The sequence below is a fragment of the Tachypleus tridentatus genome, chromosome 2 (assembly GCF_004210375.1).
Source record: "Tachypleus tridentatus isolate NWPU-2018 chromosome 2, ASM421037v1, whole genome shotgun sequence".
NCBI lineage: Eukaryota > Metazoa > Arthropoda > Merostomata > Xiphosura > Limulidae > Tachypleus > Tachypleus tridentatus.
The window spans coordinates 79,163,189-79,187,941 of record NC_134826.1 but is presented as its reverse complement, the minus strand read 5'-3'; the positions used below and the strand labels follow the sequence as shown (position 1 = coordinate 79,187,941).

At 33.5% G+C, this 24,753-nt stretch overlaps 1 protein-coding gene across 1 annotated transcript in view; it reads right to left on the bottom strand.

Moving 5' to 3' along the window:
- The window catches only part of LOC143244312 (ubiquitin-conjugating enzyme E2 G1-like), a 44,029-nt gene extending 36,160 nt beyond the window's left edge, over positions 1-7,869 (bottom strand). The window contains exon 1 of the mRNA XM_076488746.1: positions 7,481-7,869. Coding sequence (XP_076344861.1) covers positions 7,481-7,526 — 46 coding nt within the window. The 5' untranslated portion in view covers positions 7,527-7,869. The remainder of the gene's footprint in view (positions 1-7,480) is intronic.
- Between the last annotated feature and the right edge of the window lie 16,884 nt (positions 7,870-24,753).

Genomic DNA, 24,753 nt, shown 5'->3' with positions numbered 1-24,753 from the left:
CAATAATTTGCATTTGATGGTATAAGTAGATTAAAGCAACACAGTTAACCTATCATTTGAATGGTCATGAAATAATTTAAATTGATAGATTAACCTAAACTTTTCCCATCACTGGAGATGAGTATTTTTGCTAGTAGATACATTATTTATATATTTGAGAAATGTTAAGTATAATATTATAATGTACAGAAATCTAGGACAACAGTTGCATTTTACTAAACAAATACTAAGGATATAAAATACCATTTATTGATTTATGCTAACATATGACTAAGAATTGTTATAATGATTGATCTTTGTTATGTCTGATTGCATAATAATGCCTTTAACTGTGCTAGGCAGTATTCCAACTTTTTCACTCACCAACAGCTGAAGATATTAATTATGATAAAAAAACTTAAAAGTACAAAAGCTAAGTTACTGCAATATCTAAAGCATTACTTTAACAAAGCTATGCAGACTAGATTTTCTTAAGAGGAAGCTTCAGTTATTGGATTAAGACTTATTAGTAATGAATACACACTGTAGTAAGACATTTAAATGCTACATTAGAAACTTCTGTAGTTACATCTCGTTATATTATAACATTGTTCACTGTTATTTTGCTTATGACAAATAAAACTGTCATACTTTGCACACATGAATGCATTACGTGTTGAGATGTCCTGAGCAAGACTGGTAATTTTAAGCACTTTATGAAAAACTACAGGAGGTCTAAAATATTTTGATAATATACTTTCAAGAATACTTTTATTTTTCACAGGGCAGCAATGATTTTCCACCTGTTTGATGTTATTATGAATGTATATAAAACAACTGATGGCATATAAATCAAAATTAACTTAGCTCTAGTTAGAGTTATAGCAATATGCAAAACAAGTCATTATTTGCATCAATATTATTCTTTGCGTGTAGGTTGGTTTTATGCATCAGAGTTAAAAGACTGAAACAGACCTACACATACTTCCATGTAAATCATAATAATTATTACATGAATAACACAAAATGGCACTAAGCAAATAAAAAATAGTGTCTTTCTCATTATACCTGAAACATATAAGAAATGTGACAAACTGCACATACGTTCTCTACATTCCTCTTACTTTATTCATGTCAGATTCAAAATCAGAGGCATATAAAAATAGAACTTCAGATCTCTCATTTGTCTCCCACACATCACAAGGGGCATTTTGTTCAGTACCAGAAACTGTAAGTAGGATATGATGATAAGAAAACTTTTAAAACAATTATGCATTGAAAACTGGCAAATCATTAGAAACCAATAGCCCTAAAATTTGTGATAGAAATCAAATTCACAGCAGGCATTTTTTCTATACGCTTCATAATTTGCCACCAGTTTTGAATCTGCAATAACATAATTAAGAAGAATGTAAAAAATATGCCTGTAGTTAGGTTGATTTGTGTCATAAATTTTAGGACTATTGATTTGCCAGTTTTTGGCATTTAAACCATAACTTTCAGTGTATTTCTCAGTGTTTTTATAGTTCAAAAAGTATTCATATGTACAAGTTGTCCTAGTATGTATTTTTTTGTGCAAGTTTTTGATTTATGGCATGCAATAAATAATGTAACACTGGTTACATTTGTAGCATATAATAAAATGCAATATAATACCTTAGGCCAGCAAAGCCTGAGAGTTTGGGTGGTTACCTTTAGAATCAAGAATTGTGAATTTGACACTCAGTGCCACCAACATGTTTGCTCTTTTAAACATAAAAGCATTACAATGGCACAGTTAATAGTGTAGGTCAACCCCACTATTTCTTCATAACATATTACCCCAGTATTTGACAGCAGGTGCTGCTAGCTCGTTAAGTACCCTCTGGTCAACAGTTCAAAATTAAGGATAGTAAAAGACAGCATAAGTTGCTGTTCTGTAACTTAAAAAATAAATAAATAATGCCTTCATGGTTGGAAGTGTAAACAACGTTCGGTGGCAACAGTAATCAAGTCTTCAAGATCTAAAATCATGGTAAACCCTCACTTATTAATCACTGAACCATACTAGTCTGAAGCTGAACAAATTTGAAAGTTAAATATGGTTTTTGGTCATGTCATAATTTTAAAGAAGAAGAACATGGTTGGAAAAGTCCTGCTGGAATGGAGCTAAAAGAAACCAGTCATCCATATACTAGTGGAAGTTTAATCTCAAGCTGTGAATGTGATGATTGAAAGTATGTACCACATGATAAAGAAAATTTATGGGGTCAACAACATGCTAAAATGAAGAGCTTGGAATTGTTAAACTAGATCATAATGTAAAGACTAAGAATAAAGTTTGAATGCTGGAGATATAAAAATATGAAGCATTAGAAATGTCAATATTATCATTCAAAGTCCTGGAGTAAAAGACATTCAAAGGTTGAAATAAATGTATCATTATAAAAAGAAGATAAAACACTGATGGAATTGGAATGACACAATAACTGAAAGCCAATCCTTGGTGCACTGGAGAACAACAAACAGAGGGGAGAGAAATCCTTTTGATAATATCCTTGGCTAAAAGGTTTGAAACTAGCTCGAAGAGACCCAGGCTGGAGACAGAATCCCTTGAAAGAGGAAAAAAAACAGCAGATAAAAAGAAGTAGAGGAAAGAAAATAGGTAATGCCAATGGAGAGAACCTGTTGCCCCAAGTAGTTGGCCACAAAAAGAATCTATAGATACACAATTTGAATAAAATTAAAAATTGAATCTACTGTGCAAAAACCAACAAGCCAGTCACTGATGACACTGCCAGTGGTGAAAACTATGGATAATGGAAAAGTGGATGGGCTAAGAAAAACAGAAAGAAAGAACAGAAACTTTAAAGAAGTTGGGAAGATAGAAAAGAGAAACTGGAAGAGAGAGAGCTTTGGAAAGGCAGCCAAGGAAAAATGTTGGTAAATGACCTCAGCCTGTGACTATACAAAATCAGGTATCCCATCAAAAAGCTACTGGTGTAGAAAAGAAGCCAGGCAAAGGTCCCCTAAAATAAGATGAATATAAATGTAATTAAGCAAGTAGAGTATTCGTCCTCAAAAAACCTAGCAACAAAGTAATTCTGTGAAGAGACAAGACATTAACATATATAAAGGAAGGAATGACTCTCTGCAAAAACTCCTTCTGTGGAATGTCAGATTGCATCCAAAAGGAGATAGATGGAGAATGTAACATAGTAGTGAAGATAAGGCAAAGGTTAGAAACCTATGCTTGAGAAAAACTAACAGTGGACAATGGAACAGAACCCCAAGCCTAAAGAAGAGACCTCAGAGTTTGGGAATCCAAGAAATGGGCTTCAGCTTGGTTACAAGCCAAAATATATATGCAACCAATCAAGAAGAATAAGGCATACCAGCTAAGACAACTTTTCATCCTAGACTCACATACCAGTAGAAGGAGGAAAATAAAATTTCAAAGAAGGGATCAGGTAACAAAAGAAGAGTAAAGAATAAGAAATTGTAAAGAGAGAAAGAAGGTAACATACTTAAGTTTGTGGCAACAAACTGAAGTGGCTAATATTGTGGTTCCTTGAGTAACAGATATAAACGATTACATCATTTAGAGCAACACAAAGCAGCACCTAACGCCACTGTGGTAATCTATCTAGCATGAACGAAGTCCAAATGTTCAACACATAACAATGCAGAAATGACCATTTTTCTATGACTCTTGATGTGGAAAATGAACACAAAATCTGCAGGAACAGAACTGTTTGGAAATAAACTATTTCCGCAACAACTGGTTGAGTAGATACTTCAATCAAACACTGATATTATGAAATCTCTAGCAAGTAAAAAAATACGTCTTAACACAAGTGCTAAATCGAGAAGTTATGATGGAACAATTAGCATAGATGAAGCCAGTTGTGATAATTGTGAAAGGTTATCACATGCTCATTTGCATGCAACAACGCACCAATAGAGAAGTTATGATGGAACAATTAGCATAGATGAAGCCATTGTGAAAGGTTATCACATGCTCATTTGCATGCAACAACACACCAATAGACAAAATTAGATGGAAGCCTCAAGACACGTGGCAAGTGAAAATGTTCACATAACGTAACAAGAAGTTACATATTGTGTTGAAATTACTTGTTTCAATAAGCCTTAACCTTCAAGAGGTCTGCATCTATGGTGTTTCATGTTATGATAATTGATAAGTGTTCTCTTGTTCATTTTGTACATTTACAACCAGTGAAATACTTCTTTTACAAATGCAAGTAATTATCAATACAATCAATGAAAAAGCTCAACAATTACCTTTTAAAACAAACAAAATGTACTCAGTGTTGTACAAATGGTACCATAACAGGATATAATACATTAGTTATGGGACGTATTATTAATTCATTAATTTATTATTTATTTTTATGAATTTCTTCATGCAAAGACTAGCAAATGGAAATTAACACTGACACACAGTGTATCCCCACTCCAATGTGGGTCCTACTTTTCCAGTCACATCCAAAACCTACTAAGGTACATTTTATGTCCCATATTACAGCCTCTACTCAAAGAATCCTTTTGACTTGACACATTTTTATTTTCATTTGGGTTTGTTTTTATTTATTAGAAATAGAATAATTTATACACTAAAAATAGTCTCTTGAATATTTTGGTCAAATTCCAGATCTACCCTTAATTACCTTGTGGCAACAAACTGAAGTGGCTAATATTGTTGTTGCTTGAGTAACAGATAGAAACAATTACATCATTTAGAGTCACATAAAACACCTGATGAAATGAAATTACTATTAAATCTATTATTTATAAAACTGATCAACTAATCAAACAGTTTTTAATTGTTTCAACCATCCACGTAACTGAAATACTACCATTATTATTTTTCATGTAATGATTAATTCAAAGTTGTTCAGCTTAATCTATTAGTTTAATGATGCATGAAAATAATCAACCAACCAAAATTAGGTTTCTGGTTATAACTATTTTTGATTATTTCAACTATCTAGGTCTCAGGTGAGAATAATAAGACAGTTGAATTTTTAAACTTATGAAATTATATCACCTGATAAGAAAATTTCACTCATTGTCCTGCTTTACCTGAGACAATTAGATTTGATGTTTTGTTATATGTTGAAAAGAAAATGAGTTTCAGTTCATAATTTTCAGAAACCATGAAAGAATATTTACTGTTAGTCAATTGAGATAATAAGATAAAATGTGATACAGGTCAGGTTTGAGAATTTTTCAAAAATAAATTGCTTTTAATTCAAGATAGTTATATTCTTAAATACAGGATAATGACTATTTGCCACATTAAAGTAAAAGAGATATACAACTTGTAAGTTGAAATATTAAAAACTATAGCTAGGAATTTGATAAGAATAAATATGTCAGGAAATCTGAAACAACATAAAAGACACAACTGGCTGGTAATGTTAAAAATACCAGAAAAACATTTCTTCAGGTATGTTAAAGTTAAGTATAATGATAAATTGGGTAAGGCCTTAAAGAATGCTGATTGCACAGTTTCTGTTTAAGAAAACAATACAATAAATTTTCACTTTTGTTTTTACAAGAGGATATTATGAATACTTCTGAACATCTTATGGGAAATGCTACCACTGACTCAAATCATGTAGATGTTAATCTTTTGCTCCAAGTAGAAACACTGGGAGATTAAAAATAAATTAAGCAACAGAATCAGATAAGGTTTTCCTCAAGGTTTTAAAAAGGTCAAACATACAATATATGAGCCTCTCTTATTTTTGGTAGGTTGACATTCAGCAGATGCAAAGTGTGGAGAGTTATTAATATTAAAAAAAATTTAAAGTGGAGGTAGTAAAATTGGCCTTGGAAATCATAAATAAGTTAATCTTTCTTCTCGGATAGATAAAAGTTTAGCATTTGAGAAAAAAAAACTTTGATAACATAATTTACTGAAGTATCATAAATGAAAGTTAACATGCATTTATCATAGCAGAATGATGCATTATTAATTTTCTTTTTTTGAGAGTGTTACTCATTATCTGCATGGCAGAAAGAGTAACCAAGACTTAGCATACTTAGATCAAAAACTTTTCATAAGATGCTGCACAAAAAACTATCCAAGATAATTACACTACTTGGAGAAAAACCAGTTAATTGGACTGTAGAGTGATTGCACATGAGAAAGTAGTGTTGTTTATAATGGAATCCAGTCAAACTAGATCCATATTATTGGTAGAATAACCCAGATGTCAGTGCTTGGGCCTTTTCTCTCTCTTATTTGTGTTAATTACATTAATTGTGACATAAATAGTAAAGTTTGTTGATGACATTAAATTTTTGGGTATTTCTAGCCATTTTGAGGCTCCTGAAGTATTACTGAATGACTCAGATGATGGGGAGATCGGATAACTATTTAGTAATAGTATATAACATTCCATTATAATAAGTGTAATACAATGCACTAGGGTTATTAAAGTTTGAATCACACACTTAATATACATTTAAACCATTCAGCAACATGACTGAAAAAAAAAAAAGGCATACAGTAACTCAAGCCAATAAAACAGTACCAGTAAGTAAAAGCATTGAATTTTAGGATGTATTTATAAACATATCAATTAAAAGTAAAAATAAATTGTATCTCTATATTCAAAACACTAATTAAGCCATATTTAAAATACTGTGTAGTTATAACTCTCTACACTACACATTTATTTATCTGAAAGGATTTAGAAGAGGGCTACAGAAATATGTTATATCACTTAAAATAATAATGTGGCCTCAGTGAAGCTTATAATATTAATGAAGAGGATCTGTAAGATAAAGATTTCTGATATTTTTGTGTTATATTTTAAAGATTCTAAGTTTAAGATAAGAACAAGACAAGCTACACTTCAATTAAGACAGTATTTTTGTTAGCAGGTTGATTGTGTTAAGCATCAAGTTGCCACTAGCAACAGTGGTGAAGTGTTTTACAGAATTGCTTTTAGTTCTACTGAAATTTCCTGAAAATAGAGGTTAAATATCATTTGTTACTTTTCTCAATGGTATGTGTGTGTGTGCAAACCAGACTTGAAAAACCATTTGGTTTTTCATTGTCTGTATGTTTCAAACTTTTTTTTTTTTACACATATAATGAAATGTACAATTTCCAAATTCAAGTTAACGCGAAAAATTACTCAACCAGCTCTTTGGCTTATAATAACAGTTGGCTTGTATATGATAATAATGAATAAAAGTGGAGCATAAGTTTGTGCTTAATTAGTACTAGCGATACTTGACACACAGAAGCAATAACACTGAATCTACAAACTAAAAAGCCTAATGCCAGATCACTCAGGCACGAAGCCAGACCACGTGACGTCAGATTCTGTCAGGATAACAAGCACCAGCTACAACTAGTGCAACGTGCTACTAGTAAAGCATGTATAACTTTTCTTTATTATCAATTACAACAGCACAGCATTACTTAACCCTTACTACACTATTATAGGGAATAGAAACATGTCTATTAGGAAAGACTTACCGGTTAATTGCTTACGTAAGAGCAATGCCGACTGATGTACTGCCATTCCCCAAGATTCTCACCAACAACAAATAACACAATCGTACTTCCAAACCTCCAACACCTGAGTGAGTTTATCGAAATCGAACTGCGCTTGCGTCTAAACACATGGTCCAAAGACATCAGATTGTGTCGGTAATAATCAACAAAGAAACAGAGCTCAAATATAATCACAATTTTTTACCACTAACATAACAGATGTTTTAACAAGTTAGATATGTATACAATAATAATCATAATTAATAATATATTAAGTATTTAAGTTTGTTACAGCAATTGTAAAATTCTATTTCATAAATTACACATTAACGGCTACACAATGGACTCTGCGTTGTGTTCGCCTCGTAGATAAAATAATTCACATAATACTATCTTTATCAATATATATTTAAATTATCCTAATCAAGAACAAGAAAACCACAGCTGCGATTGACAGAAAAATCTAGCATTTAAGTTTTTCTAAATATACCTATCCCATCATCAACGTTATGTGATTTTAATACATCAAAAGTGGTACCACTTCCTAAATAATTGTGATACCTTGCTTTATAATTGATACATCGAGGTAACAGAACAAAATTAAAGTATTCTTTTGTTTGTTTAGGATTTTCGCGCAAAACTACACAAAGGTTATCTGCACTAGCCGTCCCCAATTTTGCAATGTAAAACTAGAGGGATGACAGCTAGTCATCACCACCCACCGCTAACTCTTGGGTTACTCTTTTACCAACGAATAGTGAGATTGAGCTTCAAATTATAAATCCACCATGGCTGAAAGATTGAGCATGTTTGGTGTAACAGGAATTAGAGCCCCCGACCCTCGGATTACGAGTCGAGTGCCTTAACTACCTGGCCATGCCGGGCCTAAAATTAAAGTAAGAAAATAGTGTAATAGCATAATAATAATTATTTCAAACAGCTACTAAAAATAAACACCTTCATACGAGCTATCCCGGCGTCTTGATGTGGTAAAAAATCATTTCAGCAGGATTTGTGATTTTTTTTTAATAGACATGTGTGTTTTCTTATAGCAAAGCCACATCGGGCTATCTGCTCAGCCCACCGAGGGGAAACGAACCCCTGATTATAGCGTTGTAAATCCGAAGACATACCGCTGTACTAGCGGGGGGTGTTTTAATAGACAAAAATAATACTGTGCATTTGGCATCTAGCGACTCAGACATCGGACCTGACCCGAGACCGTCAGAACTAACATGGAGTAGTTAACTTGTAAATGTAAAGTAAAACGATATTCCAATGAAACATGCTTGAAATACTTTAGATATTGTTGTAAATGTCATGATTTAAGTGCAGCGATTAAGTTAAACCATGTGTCCACCTGAATGAAGGGAGAAATTATATGAAGATATCCCAACTGATTTCCAATACAAACAGAATCGGAGATTCGTCAATTGATTACTACAATCGGCACAATAGTATCGTTATCTTCAAAAAGTGGGATTGAAATCATACATAAGAAATCATTAGTTTTAGTATTATATTTTGTGAAATGTACAGCACAGTTAGGGCCCGGCACGGCTAGGTGCTTAGGATATTCGATTCGTAATCCGAGGGTTGCGGGCTTGAATTCCCGTCACACCAAACATGCTCGCCCTTTCAGCCGTAGAGGAATTATAAAGTGACGGTCAATCCCACTATTCGTTGGTAAAAAAGTATCCCAAAAGTTGGCGGTGGGTGGTGATGACTAACTGCTCTCTTTCTAGTCTTACACTGCAAAATTAGGGACGGGTAGCGCAGATAACCCTCGAGTAGCTTTGCGCGAGCCTCCCAGTGGCTCAGCGGCATGTCTGCAGACTTACAACGTTAAAAACCGGGTTTCGATACCCGTGGTGGGCAAAGCACAGATAGCCCATTGTGTAACTTTGTGCTTAATTCAAAACAATAACAACAACAGCTTTGCGCGAAATTCAAAACAAACAAACAGCACATTAAAAGCCAGAGATGCAGTGTTGAAATCGAAGCATTGCAAGATGCATTACAAGATGATTTCCCTAGCGATTCTCAAATTTATAATGTCATTTCTAAGATGTAGAACAAACGTAATAAGGAGAGTATAATGCCCACTATGTTACCAACATAGTATAACCCATAAAGATTTCATCATGTCGTATTTTTATTAATATTCAGTTGATTTTGGGGAGGGCGGTATGGCCAAGCTTGTTAAGGCGGTGCGACTCCTAATCTGAGGGTCGTGGGTTCGCATCCCGGTCGCACCAAACATGCTCGCCCTTTCAGCCGTGGGGGCGTTAATATGTGCGGTCAATTCCACTATTCGTTGGTAAAAGAGTAGCCCAAGAGTTGGTGGTGGGTGGTGATGACTAGTTGCCTTCCTTCTAGTCTTACACTACTAAATTAGGACGGCTAGCACGGATAGCCCTCGAGTAGCTTTGTGCGAAATTCCAAAACAAACAGTTTTTTTGCATTTGAGAAGTAGTGTCCAACTTTTTTTTATCAAGATTTATGAAAATAATTTTAAGTAACTGTTCTCCGCAATGATCAACTGTTGAAAATCTGAGGCTTAGCTTAGTACTAAATATACTGGTCTTACTCATGTGGTAGGTGTTAAAATAGTGATATTGTGTACGAGCTTTGATTATTATTATTAAGTTTGAGCTTTCTCCGTCGAACTGTGTTTTATAAGTTAAAATATGCTTTATACAGATGGTATATATACTGTCTTTCATGTTGTATAGGAAAGGGAGAATTTTATTTATTAATATATCTATTTTGTGGTATATATAAGTGAAATTTAATTAACATGAAAGCTTTGTTAGTTATATCCACTTGATACAGGTAATTTACTCAATATATCTATAACAAAATATTAAATACTTTACTAGCTGAATAGATATAGAATGAAGTAAGGAAACTAGCACAAAGTGTAATACAAAATGCGCACATTTTATTAAAGCACTAAACATAAATACAGTGTGTTTGTGTGTACTTCCTTGAATAAACATGAAGTGCCCACACTCTAGATGGATACTTTTAGTGGCTGACTCTTCAAACTAAACTGACTAAATATAACTTTAATAAATTTTTAAAGATACTGCTGTCTTCACTCTTATACAATGTACAGTATCGAGCAACATTCTTCCTAGGCAGTACATGTATTATCCATTTCCAGAACAATAGAAAAACAAAAGCAGCTTAAAACAGAATTAGCTTAATGGCTTTCTCACCAATGTGTTATGTGAAATCTGTACTTATATAGTAAAAAACAAACTCATAACCCTTATAACATTAAATGGAAAGTGTTAGTTTAAAGCGTTCTATTATTAGGTGGATTCATTTGGATTATTTAGCATCATTTTAACTTAAAAGTTTAATTTCATAAATAAACATTTCAACATAAACTTCAAAATTAAAGTAAGCTCAATTTGTATTCTTAAGACGGTTGGCATAGGTAATAAAACTCCAATTAAAATAAAGTACTGTACAACGTTTCGACTTTCATAGGTCATCTTCAGGTTAACAGAGTTTGCAACTGACCGTTGCCAGGCGCTTGTCTTAGTATAAACGGGTACGAGATTGTAGGTAACGTTGCAGTTAGACCAGTGGTTCTTAACCTTGTTTGAGGTACTGAACTCCGGAAGTTTCGTACTTGCATTCACTGAACCCTTTGTACTTGGAAAAATAAAATATGATTTTTTTTAATTCAAAACATAAGTAGATATTTTATTAGTGTACAAAATGAACCATGCATCAGTTGTACACAATATCACTGTGTTCAAGGAACAAAACCAACAAAACATGAATTCACACAAAAATAAAACTCAATGAATATTTACTGCAAAGCAATGTGACTTTTGCTGTTGCTTTTCAGAGACAAGTTCAGAAATGCGCGGCTTCACCTTGGCAAGTGCCACTCTCATATCGTTTTCGCAACAAAGTCTGTTTTTTTTCTTCTTTTTTATGTCTACCATCCTCGAAAAGTATTGCTCGTAAAGATACGTTGTAACAAACGGTATGAGTATCTCAAGGACTTTCTTAGCAATAAGAGGGTACGCTACGATTTGGTGACACCAAAACGTTAAGAGCGTTGTTGTTCTGAAAAGTTGCTGTTGAACCTGGCTCTGCTGAAGTTCAACGATTTCGTCGAGGTATTCATCATTGGTATCTGCTGTCGCAACACTAAACGTGAACGGCTATCTCACCCATGCTAGATATGACTCTCTGGTGGGGAAGTATCCATCGAGAGACTTTGCGAGCTCATCTAAGTGCATGGCAATTGCTTGCTTCAGTTCCCCGGGTACAGAAATGTCTCCGATTTCAGACACATCTTCGATCTTACTTACACAGTCGTCCAGCAGGGGAAAGTTTGCGAAGTTATCATCCTCTGTTCGTCGTTTTCATAACGGTAGCTTTTTTTGAAAAGCCTTCAGGTTTTCTTCCGCTTTGATGATGTTGACTCCATCGTCCTGCATCTGTTTATTGAGATGATTGAGAGCATTGAAGATATCGGCCATGTACGTCAAAGTGAGAATGAACTCAGATTTTTCGAAGCAATCTGCATGACAATGTTAATGTTCTCGCAAAAACAGGGCTAATTCCATATGCATGGCAAAAACGCGATTCAGCACCTTTCCCCGAGATAACCATCGAACGTTAGAATGGTACAGAAGTACCTCGAATTCAGAGCCCATTTCATTACACAGCTCTTTGAACATGTGGTGCTTCAGGGCACTATTTTGCATAAGGTTCACACATTCCACTACAATTTTTAATACTTCTGCCAGTTTTGAAGGCAAGATTTTTGTTGCCAACGCATGCCTGTGCAGAACACAGTGCGTTACAATGATGTGTGGTTCATCGGCTTTCACCAGCGCACCAAAACCAAAAACCAGAGTTTCGTCCCAGCATGACTGGAGCTCCGTCCGAACAAATTGCAAAAACCATATCCCACGAAAGATTGTTGTCTCTGAAGAAGTCATCCACGTTTATTCACGTTGGCTGCCTTAGTTGTTGTTGTAAGAGGTTTACAAAATAAAAAAATATATTTTTTTATCTCGTCGTTCTTCACATAGCACATGAATACAACAAGCTGGCTTAGATTGGAAACGTCGATGACCTCGTCGAGTTGAAAGTTGAATTTTTCGGGGCTTGAAATCAGATATGCAACTACTTGAGCCAAGATGTCATCGCTCATGTCATCTATTCTGCTGCTGATGGTGTCATTTGAAAGAGGAATTTGGGATAATGTATTTTCAGCAGCTTTTCCCAGCATGATATTCGCCATCTTCAACGCAGCTGGTTTTACGAGTGCTTCATCAATGGTATGTGGTTTGCCCTGCTTTGCGATCAAGTACACAACTTCGTACGATGCTGTGAGGATCGGTTTGTCGATGGGTACAAAGCCGAGAACAGGCAAAGTAGCCTTTTCATCGAACCTGGCTCTCTTTACCTCGAATTCAGCAAGCGTTGTGTTCTTGTATTTCCCATCTCCATGCAGTTTTAGGGAGTATTCTCTTAGTTTTGCCAGTGCTAGACTAGAACTGCTCAACTTGGCATTGCAAATCATGCACTGAGGACGCCGACTTCCATCATGTTCCGTTATACACGTGAATCCATATTGTACGTATTCGTCAGACCACTTTCTGTTTTTGCTCGACATAGTTAGTATGAAGAGATTGAAAAATTAGGAAAAAATCACAAATGACACACGATTACTTCGGTCACAAGTCGACTGCTAAGCGCACGAAGTTTCCTGCAGCACATATATTAAAGCCAAGTGATGTGACGTGATCAGCCGCAGCCAATGATGACCAAGTGGAACATGACGTCACGAATCATATGAGTGGGGTGAACGGAACGGACACACACACAGTGTGTGTGTCTTGACCTCCACCGAACTCCTGAGACTGAGTCACCGAACCCGTGTGGTTCGATTGAACCCAGGTTAAGAACCACTGAGTTAGACGCTAGATTCAAATACAATATTTCGACAGAAATTCCGAGGCTACCATTTCTTCATATTGTAAAGACCTAACGTTGCTATCGTTATATTTCGTTTAAAAAAATAAACTAGTAGATGAAATTAGACAAAAACATTCCTAAAAGCATGATGTTTCAAAAAAACTTTTCATTTTGATACTATATCACTAACTCTAGGTGTTATCATCAGAACAGTGTAATAAAATATTTAAATTTAAGAAATGAACATTTTGTACTTACCGTCGTAGAATAGTCTTAAAATATCTTCTTTGGTTCCTATGAGTAATTTCATATCTTCACATTTTCAATAGTAATTTAATTTTAATATCTTATTTTCCTTTCCTGTTATTTAACAATAAATTATTCATGTCCACTCACGTCAACGGGTGCCCTCGGAGAAAAGAACGGTGTTATCGTTTTGTGTTCTAGGACTTGGGGAGCCAATATTATATGTTTGGAAAATTATTAAACCTTTCAAATATGAATTTTCAAACCCAAGTAATACATAATTAACTGAAACATAAAAAAGTAAAACTTATGTACAATTTAACCATCTCACTAACTGTAACATATTTAGGTAGGTTTGTTTGTTTGTTTTGGAATTTCGCACAAAACTACTCGAGGGCTATCTGTGCTAGCCGTCCCTAATTTAGCAGTGTAAGACTAGAGGGAAGGCAGCTAGTCATCACCACCCACCGCCAACTCTTGGGCTACTCTTTTACCAACGAATAGTGGGATTGATCGTCACATAATAACGCCCCCATGGCTGGGAGGGCGAGCATGTTTGGCGCGACTCGGGCGCGAACCCGCGACCCTCAGATTACGAAGCGCACGCCTTTACGCGCTAGGCCATGCCGGGCCTAGAACTTTCTACAAACTATGAAATGTTATGATGTACTAATATTCACTTTAATTGACAAGAAAAATCCAAAAAGTTCGAGTAACATGATGTCAACTTACAACAATTGAGCTGTGCAGCAAATGACTTGTAAATGGTTAAGTAAGCAAACAATGATTTTATAACTATCTAAATCATAACTTTTGCATTAAATTTAAATGATACGGTTGTGTTGTGTATATCTAACAATAAGCCTTTCATCAATAAAAATATTTACAATTTTTTACACCATATACAAAGACTGTTTTCATTTCACACACAGTCTCCTCATATGGTCTGACTGCATAAAATTTTGCACTTCCCTTTTTGGTCTCTCATCACATAAAACATTTGGTAGGGCTTCATCTTGACAGGAACCCTGTTCGTAGTGTTGTGTTACCTAAGGTCTGTATTATTTGGTCTATCTATGAAGATGCCTGTGTATTGAATAGTACCTGATGTAAGTCTTTTTCCTGCTTGCCATTCAGTTCTTTTCTTATACTGATGTCCTTGTATATCTCATCTTCATTCGCTATGACAGAGTCACCTCTTCTGGTTCTGCATTTGTAACAGCTACACCTGCCATGTCCACCTGTGCCTCACTAGCTGCATCTGTTAAGTCTTCTTCTCTTTCAAAGTACCTCTTTAACACATTGACATGGTAGATGTTGGTTTTTCCATACACTTTCACTTTATACTTCATTCTGTTAACCACTTCCTGCAGTTCAGAAGGTTCTTTCCACAGAAGGATAAATTTGTTGTTACTTATAGGTAGCAGAACCAAGACCTTCTGCCCGACGTTAAAATATTGATTCTTGGCCTTTTTGTTATATAAGTGCTTTTGACTCCCTTTGTTGTGTTTGGCTTTCCCAGTGGAACTGGTTTGATCTATTTTGTAAGTCTTTTTAACCTTTGATTTGTGCTTGACATTCTCTCGAGATCTGTCCCGAGGTTTCTGCAGTAAAGGGTCTTTCTTTGTGTGCTTCCTTCAATTTCTGTAAACCTACATTTAGAATTTCACTTTTCAATACTTGTAGGAACTTAATGTTTTCCTTGTTTTCTTTCTGTTTTGAGCTCTTGTGGTGAATGCAAATGTCTATTCAGCCTCTTTTCTGCCCAGTTTATCTAAATTTATATTGCCTGATATATTTTAAACCACCAAATCTTACACTGATCTCTTCGTATATACGACTTCAATGTTTTCCACACAGTATGAGGTGTTCAACTTTTATTCTTGTTATAGGAAACGTTCTCACTGTCCTATTAGTCAACACACACACATTTGTTACTATGACCATCCTACCTATGGACACCTGACTGATTCTGAGTGCCACTCTGAGCGTCTCATAGTATCTTCACTTTCTTGACCCCAATATAACCTTCACTTACTTTTATTTTGTGGTTTGTTGACACATTTCAATGTTTGTCACATGATCCAATTACTACTGACATTACTTATCCATTTGCTAACTTCAGCTGACTGTTAATCATGTATTGTTTAATTATGAATATATCGTTTTCTTCTTGTAGTAAATTTGATATGTTCTTTCTATTCTGTTTCTTCTGGCAGCAGCATCTATAGAAATAGTCACTGTTTTATTGTTTTTGTCTGTACCATCTTTATAGGTAGCTCCAACTGCTTTATTTTGAGATTTCTGTTGTTACTTGTTAGTGACAGAATTACATTCACAATGTGCTCCATATTATAGTAAGCATATCATATCTTCTACTTTTTATTTTTCGACTTACTGTCACAGTTGGTGGTATCCTATTTTTGATCAGCTACCACTGGTTTTGACTTCAACTTGTTATTCTTGGAATTACTGGTCATACTCTTTCCATGGGCTTTCATATGCTTTTCTGCCAATATGATCATCTCGTCTACCTCTTTTGGTGTTCTTTTCTTTAGGAACTGTGTTCTCTATACTATTTTTGCCACTACTGTAGTTGTTTGTGTGTATTTATTACTTCTGCTGTCATTCAAGTTTTCTTCTACTGCCATATACCACTGCATGAACCTGAGTGGTTTGCCAATGTCAGGTTTTACAGGGCAGAATTCTTTACAATATCACTTATTCATGATACATTTCAACAATAAAGGAGCAGCACACAATCCACTTATTTTAAATTAATATATTCAATCATGGAGATAGCGCTTCCTTCTTGTAGTAAATCTGACGTGTTGTTAAACGTATGTACAAAAATTCGCTACACTCCTGGTTATCACAGTTGTATCCAGAGCTCTAAATAATATCTTTTTTCATCAAACTCCAAACTGGTGGGTTAAACAATTTTAAAACAACCTTCGACAAGAAAAATTATTCTCTTCTATTGTTATATAATACAAGCTGTGAAAAGCACTTTAGAAATCGCTCATTACAGCTGAACTGATAATCGTGCAGTCTTTCTCCATCTTTACTTCCACTAACTTAACTTTTTCACTTGGTCACCTATATATGTATATTGCACAACTGAGGTCTAGAACTTTCTACAAACTACGAGACGTTATGATGCAACAATATTCACTTAAAGTGACAAGAAAAATCCAGAAAGTTGGAGTAACATGATGTAAATTCACAACAATATGAGACTTAAGTAAGCAAATCTGCAATATCCATTGCTTCCAAAAATACTAAATTTAACATTTATACTTTATAACTATCTATATTATAACTCTCGTATTAAATTTAAATATAACAGTCATGTATATGTAACACGAATGAAATTGAAGGTTTATTGAAATAAAATAATAATAAATAATTAATTTGCATCAAATATCAAATAAATATTGTTGTGTTATTCGTTTACATTAAAACTTTGACTTGTAAATGACTTTTCAATGATAATAATTAAATTAACGTCCTTAATTTGGTTCTTTTCATAACAGTTTTGTTCATGAAAATATATTACATATTCATTTTGTAACCATTATGTAATTCTTCAACCTTATTGATGTCATTTGTTGGTACATTTCTAACAACTCGTCATTGATAAGATTTATTTTAGTTTTTAATATTATGCCACTTTCTCTTAATTCTTTTAAATTTCTGTTTCTTACCTCTTGATAAAGTTTAATTTTCTTATATATTTGTTTTTAGCCTTATTTTCATTTTGACCTCTTTAAATTATTTTATAATTTCTAGCAAATTTTCAGTATCGTCTCTTGCTCATGTTGTTGTCATATTGAAGTTTAAATAATGTTCCTTTTAATTCCTCCAAAATAATCTTACTACTTTTACTTGCGTTGCAAAGTGTTTTATCGTTGTTTGGGTTCTTTTGGATTATCTGGTAGCAATAATGGTGAAGCCTAGTTCATGTAATGGTTCCTTAGTTGTTGTCTGATTACTCTAGTATATATTAATTGCACTGCAACTTCACAAACTTGAGAATCAGACCCATGACAAAAATAAACTTTTCTAGTCAAATAGGTGGTATCTAAAGATTATGGCCTTCACTATCATGTTTTGGTAGAATTAATGATAAACTACTGATAAAAGTCAACTAAGTGTTAGTGTTAGAACTAGCTGGAAAATACTGATGAAAACTAATAAAGTATTCTTCACTAATGTAACAGAACTTATGATAGACTAGTGATGAAGCCAAATGAAGTTTTGTCTTTAAACGCTATAGTCCCAGATATCCTTTACTGCGCATCACACAAAGTTTTAGTGTTTTACATTTAAAATTTTATTAAACTACATTTCATTTATGTTACACCAATTACAATAGTATAAAACCTTAGCTAATAATATATATCTTAATAGTATATACGTTTTAAATTATTACTTCTGTAAGGCAATATTTTAAAATGTCGTGAATTTTTCCTAGTGACACGTGACATATATTCTCTTAGCATGTCATCATCCCTATTTTATCCACCATTTCTCGAAAAAGTATGAAATTAAATGTGAACTACTCTCTATAAAATCGTAATTTTCAGATAAACCACATTTACTATAGTCTTCAACTTTGTTTGGTTACAGGGTTATCAAAGAAAAAATCAAAACTCCCACTGCCACGCCAATCTTTCATAATTCGTTATTAGTTCACACTTACGTTTAATTATATGTTACCTATAAGCAATAGGAATTCAAGATTTTCATCTATATGACGTGTCGTATAACGTTATGTTTTGAACGATTAAATGCCAACTTCATTCAGAGAACGAACATTGTTTCCCTGAGAAGGATGACGACTATCTTCGATGAATTTACAACGACTCTTGTTGCAGAGCTAGAAAAGTTTTAAGAGGTAAGAAAGTTTATCTATTTTTGCATGTTATCAGTCTATATTGTTTGGAGCATTATTTAATTAAATAAAAATTAGTAATTGCAATATTTTGAGTAGAATGAAAATTAGGATTGACTCCCTTCAACAACCGAGAGCAAGAAAAAGGAAGATCACATAAGTAATTTATTTCTTCTTGTTCATGTTTATTCCGTATGTATTATTATAAAAGTAACTAAAATGTAAAAATAAGGATATTTTAGGTTAGTTAATATTAGATTAAATACAATAAATAATAAAAATGTTTTGAGGCATGTACACGAGATGCTTTTACTACTTGTGAGTAATGCAATTCGATAGCTAACGTGAGCAGAACGTGTCACTAGTGATTAATAATTTATAATGACGTGGAAAGTAGATAGTTAGGGCTAAAAAGGCAACAAAACAATAAAATTCAATTATAAATAAATATATTGTTACGAACCCAAAACGAGTTGGGATAAACGAATATTACAATATGAAAAAAGAGGATAATTTAGATTTATTTCGATTTTTGAAATGTTACGAGATCGGTCAAATTGACCGATCCTGTTTTGAGTTAGGTTAGAGAAAATAACAGATAAACTATTAGGTTTTGCTAAAAAAAGTTTGAACTTTATTTGGGAGGTCTTGGGGATTACATAAGAAAGTTTGAGATTTTTGATATAAGAAAAAGTAATTTCAGTTTTAACATGAAACTGCTTTGCACACAAATTATTCAAAACAAATACTCAATATATTTATGGACATGCACCCTGCTAGTACAGCAGTAAGTCTACGGATTTACAATGCTAAAATCAGGGGCTCGAATCTTTTCGGTGGGCTCAGCAGATAGCTTGATGTGGCTTTGCTATAAGGAAACACTCACAAAAACACATTTATGGACATATCTTTATTTTATTACATTAGAAATACTTAACCAAAAATGTTTATGTATGTTAAAACTTATCATATTAAGTGAAATGCTACTAAATTTTGTGATGATAGGTAGACTATATTGAAAGTTAGAATTATTAAATCTAAAATACTTTAAAACGAGTACAGTAAGATCTCATGGTTGATCATATAGATTGAGCCCATGCTGAAGAAGTGAAGTAATGAAGTACAATGAATTCACTAAATAGTGTCATTCATGAGTAGTATTTTGATGAAAATTTAGGTAATCGACCACAGGAGAGTTAATTTTAAAATGTGTTTCTGAAATTTTGAAAAAATGAGTTTTCAATCCTAGTCTGTGAAGAAAAAAATATATATTTTTCATTGTGCAACAGGTGTTAACTCTACTTTTTATAGGGACAAACTTAAGTTCTTTATTTAGAATATCTTGTTCAATAGGTAAGAGTTCCAAATGACTAAAATTGTGACAACATGGACAGTTTCATACATTTTTAAATTATTGGAAGTATTAGTTCCTAGGGCGTTCAAATGGAGGAATAACTGTACTATTCGGTGTGGGAAAGGCTGAGACCTCCCTTGTTAAAGTAAAAGGTTCAGCATCCTATCTATATGAAAGTTTAAAACTTGGTGATTGTTTAACCTATTCTAGGATAATGTGAGGTTGACATTGGTTATCATTTGTTCAAGATCCTTGCAAGAACTAATGCTGAATAGAATCTCCAGTTAATAGAATCTTTTGACTCATAAGCCATGGCCTGAAAGTAGTTAGAGCCGTACTTTGGACAAGAACGCTAACTGGCTGTCTCAGGGAAGGAGAAGAGGTGTGATGTCATCAAAGATAACAAGGTCATAGTTCTAAAGTTGCTACGAGGAGCCGCTATAGGTACATATTTGGGTGTCAAAGACATAGTTCCATGTTTTGGTACTGGGGCGCGTCGTTAGGGACGCATTGTTAGGCCGCCATGGCAGGCGGTCATGATATCATAGTATCCAATTCTGTCTCCACAGATGGCGTATTGTTAGACCAGAAGTACCGGCGGCAATGAAGAATGATCATGTATAGTTCCACAAGGAAGAGAACGTGTTTCCAGGCAGCCATGACTCATGAGACAATGTATGTTTCATCGTGTCTATTTTTAATCACTAAGTTAATTAATGAAATCATCCTAAATTGGACTATTAACACTAATTCATTAAATCGTTCATAATTAATTAAAAAGGATGCTTAAAAATAATTAATTAAATCATTTATAATTAATAAATTAAATGATTTATAATCAAATTTTCATAAAAAGGACACTTAAAACTAATGCAATTATAATAATTCGTTACATTGTTTGTTTTGGAATTTCGCACAAAGCTACTCGAGGAGTATCTGTGCGAGTCGTTCCTAATTTAGCAGTGTAAGACTAGAGGAAAGGCAGCTAGTCATCACCACCCACCGCCAACTCTTGGGCTACTCTTTTACCAACGAATAATGGGATTGACCGTCACATTATAACGCCCCCACGGCTGAAAGAGCGGGCATGTTTGGCGCGTTCGCGATGCGAACCCGCGACCCTCAGATTGCGAGTCGCACGCCTTAACACGCTTGGCCATGCCGGGCCAATTCGTTACATAAAGAATGATACTGTAATTAAAACTTATTGTTTAAAGACTTTTAGTTCTAATCAATTAAAATACATTTATAATTAAACCAAGTTCTGAAAAAGGACTCTTAGTACTAATTCATTTATTAATACAATTATATTAATCGTTTTAAAAAGGATGATACATTTATTAAAACTTATGGTTTAAAGATTTTTAGTATTAAATTATTAGGTAATTAATAAACTTATAATTAATTCGTTCAAAAAGGGATGATACAATAATTAAAACTTAATAAATAAACTATTTTGAAGGATATGAATTATTATTTATTGTAACATGATCAAAATATGCAATTTTATCATGCACACAATTTATGTTTATGTGTTTAAGTTGAACGAAATAAAACTTATACTTTCTAAAGTAAAATTGTAAATAACACATTTATTTTATAATAATTAATTGTTTTATTAGTTTGTGACAAAATACTTCATCCATGTTACACAAGATTTTCATATGTCAAAATCATTACTTTATCGACTATCTGTAGGATCGTGCACAAATGACCAACGTCTAGATCTACTCATGTTAAATTCATTATCTGTAAAAGCAATAATAAATGAGCAACTTACTTTTTATCAATTTATCTTATATCACATTTCCAGAAGTTTGAAATATATATCTTCTTTCAGTGTTTCACATATCATGTATCGCTTAATGTCACTGTTTAAAATACCAAAACTTTCAGGCTGGCCACTATTTCAAAACACATACAATTTTCTACATGTTATTTCACTATCATAAGTCTCTAAAACTATCGAACATATGAAAAATTCAAAAAACTAAATGTTATTGACAAAGGAATAGAAGGAACTAATATATATTTTTCAATACTACTTAGTTAGTCTTTAAAACCAAGTGATGAAAGTTTGGATGAAAATTCAGTGTTTGTAACAAACATCAGCGGCTACTACAAACATTTGTTAATAACAATAAACTCAAATTATTATTCACTTTCCACAAGTAGTAAAAGTTCCCTTTATTTAAGAAATTATACAAAACAGGTCTATGTTAGACCTAAATATACAGGAAACATGCTAGAAACAACAAATATTTTGATCATTTATACAAAATGGACAAACATTCTAGAAATTCTATTTCTGTGTCTTTAAAGTCTCTGAGAAAAGATAATACACAACTTTTCTTTAACTTTTAATAAATCTAGTATGTCTACCAAATACCTCATGTCAAGTATACTAAGTTTCAATCTAGAACTCGTATATTTGCCGTTTAAATATAACATGCAAAGTTAGATACATAGTCTTAGCTTCTTGAAGGTGTAATCATTGAAGCATATAAGGAAATATTAGTATCATCCATCTAACAACATAATACTCTTTGATATTTATAAAACTGAAGTATGCATCGATTAACTTAATTGTGGTGCCCTCTGGTGGAACTATGACCTTGTTATCTTTGATTGCATCACCCTCACATCTCTTTTCTCCTCCTCTGAGACAGCCAATTAGTACGTGTCCCAGAGTGCGGTTATTACTACTCCGATATAAATGTGGTTAGTTCTGCAAAATCGCGAAAATTAATGAATTATTCGTTTCTGTTCTGACGGGACTGATGACACATTACTATGTATATTGTTTCTACCCTATTAGAACTAATTATAGACTACTCATAAAAATTAATTTTGTTGGATCTCTGTTTCGGTAAAACTGATACTAGATCACTGATGAAAAACAACATAGTCTTCATCTCTGTTCTCATGAAATTAATTATAAACTAGATTCTATATTCATTCCTTCTGTTCTGGTAAAGTAATGGTAAGCTACTGCTATAAGATAATTAAATCTCTTCTGTTCTGGTAATCCTAACAATAGATTGAAATATTCATTTTAGATGTTGAATGTTTTATAAACTCACCACAGGAACTCTGAGGAACTTCATGACTTAAATGTTCTCAATAATCAACGTACACAAAATTCTAGAAAAATTTATAAGTACATACTACAGGTGAAACTCAAAATTACCCGAAATATAAAACGACGTCAGAAAACTTTGCTAAACAACTGATCATTTCGCAATAGACAGTTTTAATAAAAGATAACACTCGGTTGACCTGGAGAAAGCTTTCGATACAGCTTGGCAGGAATAAGGTTCCAGATAATGCAGATGGAACTACTGCAAGGAAGTAATCGCTGGTTGTCCATCTTTTTAGATAACAGAAAATTTTAAGTAAATGTAGAAGCCACCTACTGAGTGTATTTTACTGCCGAGGCAGATCTTTCTAAAAGTAATCCTATAAGACATTTTTGTAAAGGTAGTTAGCCTCATTTTTGTCATCATGTATGTAAGCAACATGCCAATAACTGACAGAAAATTCTGTTTTGCTTCTGAATTCGTGTATGATGTAGCAATTTGGATGAGAATATGATGACATTAATAATAAATGAGATAGCAAGTTAATATGAGATAGATCTCTAATGTTAAAAGATATTACGTTCAATTTTATTTGCTCAGTTTTAATATTGTTATTTAATTTCAATATCATCAGCTTCTACAAATTATTTGCTGAATTCCGCTCTTTTGGGTTTTAAAATATCTTTTCCTGTTTGAGAAAATGTGCTACATACTGGGTTATCTATGTTCTGTGCTTGACTCCAAACAAACAAACAAACAAAATAACACACCACACAAATAAAACAGTTTGGTATGCTTAGCAGTAGGTGGCTGGCTGCTGTACTTATAGAATGTTAACAGTACCTGGCGCCACTCGGATGAAAATGGCTTCAAATATCCTGAGATGTTTTGATTAAATCAATCATATTAATTGTGATTTTTGCGAAAAACTTGTGCTTGATTTAAAAAAAAATACTTACTACAGATAGAATATAAAACGTTACTTAGGTTTTGCCTTTTGTAGAGAGTAAGTAGTGATGTACGCATCTTGGTCACAAAGTTTATTTATTCTTTAAAGTATTATATGTCATTGGTTTTGTTTAAGAAATTTCCTTGGAAAAGTCGTAGTATTTCGAATATATTCAATAACTGGTTATTAAGATATCAGCTCATTGTCGAAAACATAAAAATGAAGTATTTAAAGGTTCCAAGAAATACATTTTATTTTTAACATATACGTTGCATAATATGAAGAAAACAGGAGAGTGAAAATGTTGTAAGAAAATACAGACCCCAGTAAGCCACAATACCAAATGAGGAAGCTACAGGCTTGACACCTATCACAGGAGTTAGCCCGGGTCTGACGCCTATTACAATAGTTAACCTGAGTTTGACGCCTATTACAATAGTTAACCCGGGTCTTTCTAGTCGTAACCTCTGAGGTGCAAGTATTTACAGCCATCAGATCGTGCGCTAGAGACATGGTACATTGAGAAAACCCCAATAGCTGAACAAAACACACAAAGAAATGAACCAGTTACAACAAAAAAGCAGTTAACAAAACAGCGATGAACGTCAAGGTTGAAATACTATTAGTGAGAAGACCAGAATTATATGGTTCATTTCTATACGATCTCAGTTAATTGTCTTGGATGAGGATGATTTCGCCAAAGATATTAAATAAAGAACAGAAATTAGTTCTGTAAGGACTAATAATAAAGTGGATTTGGGTTACGGCCTG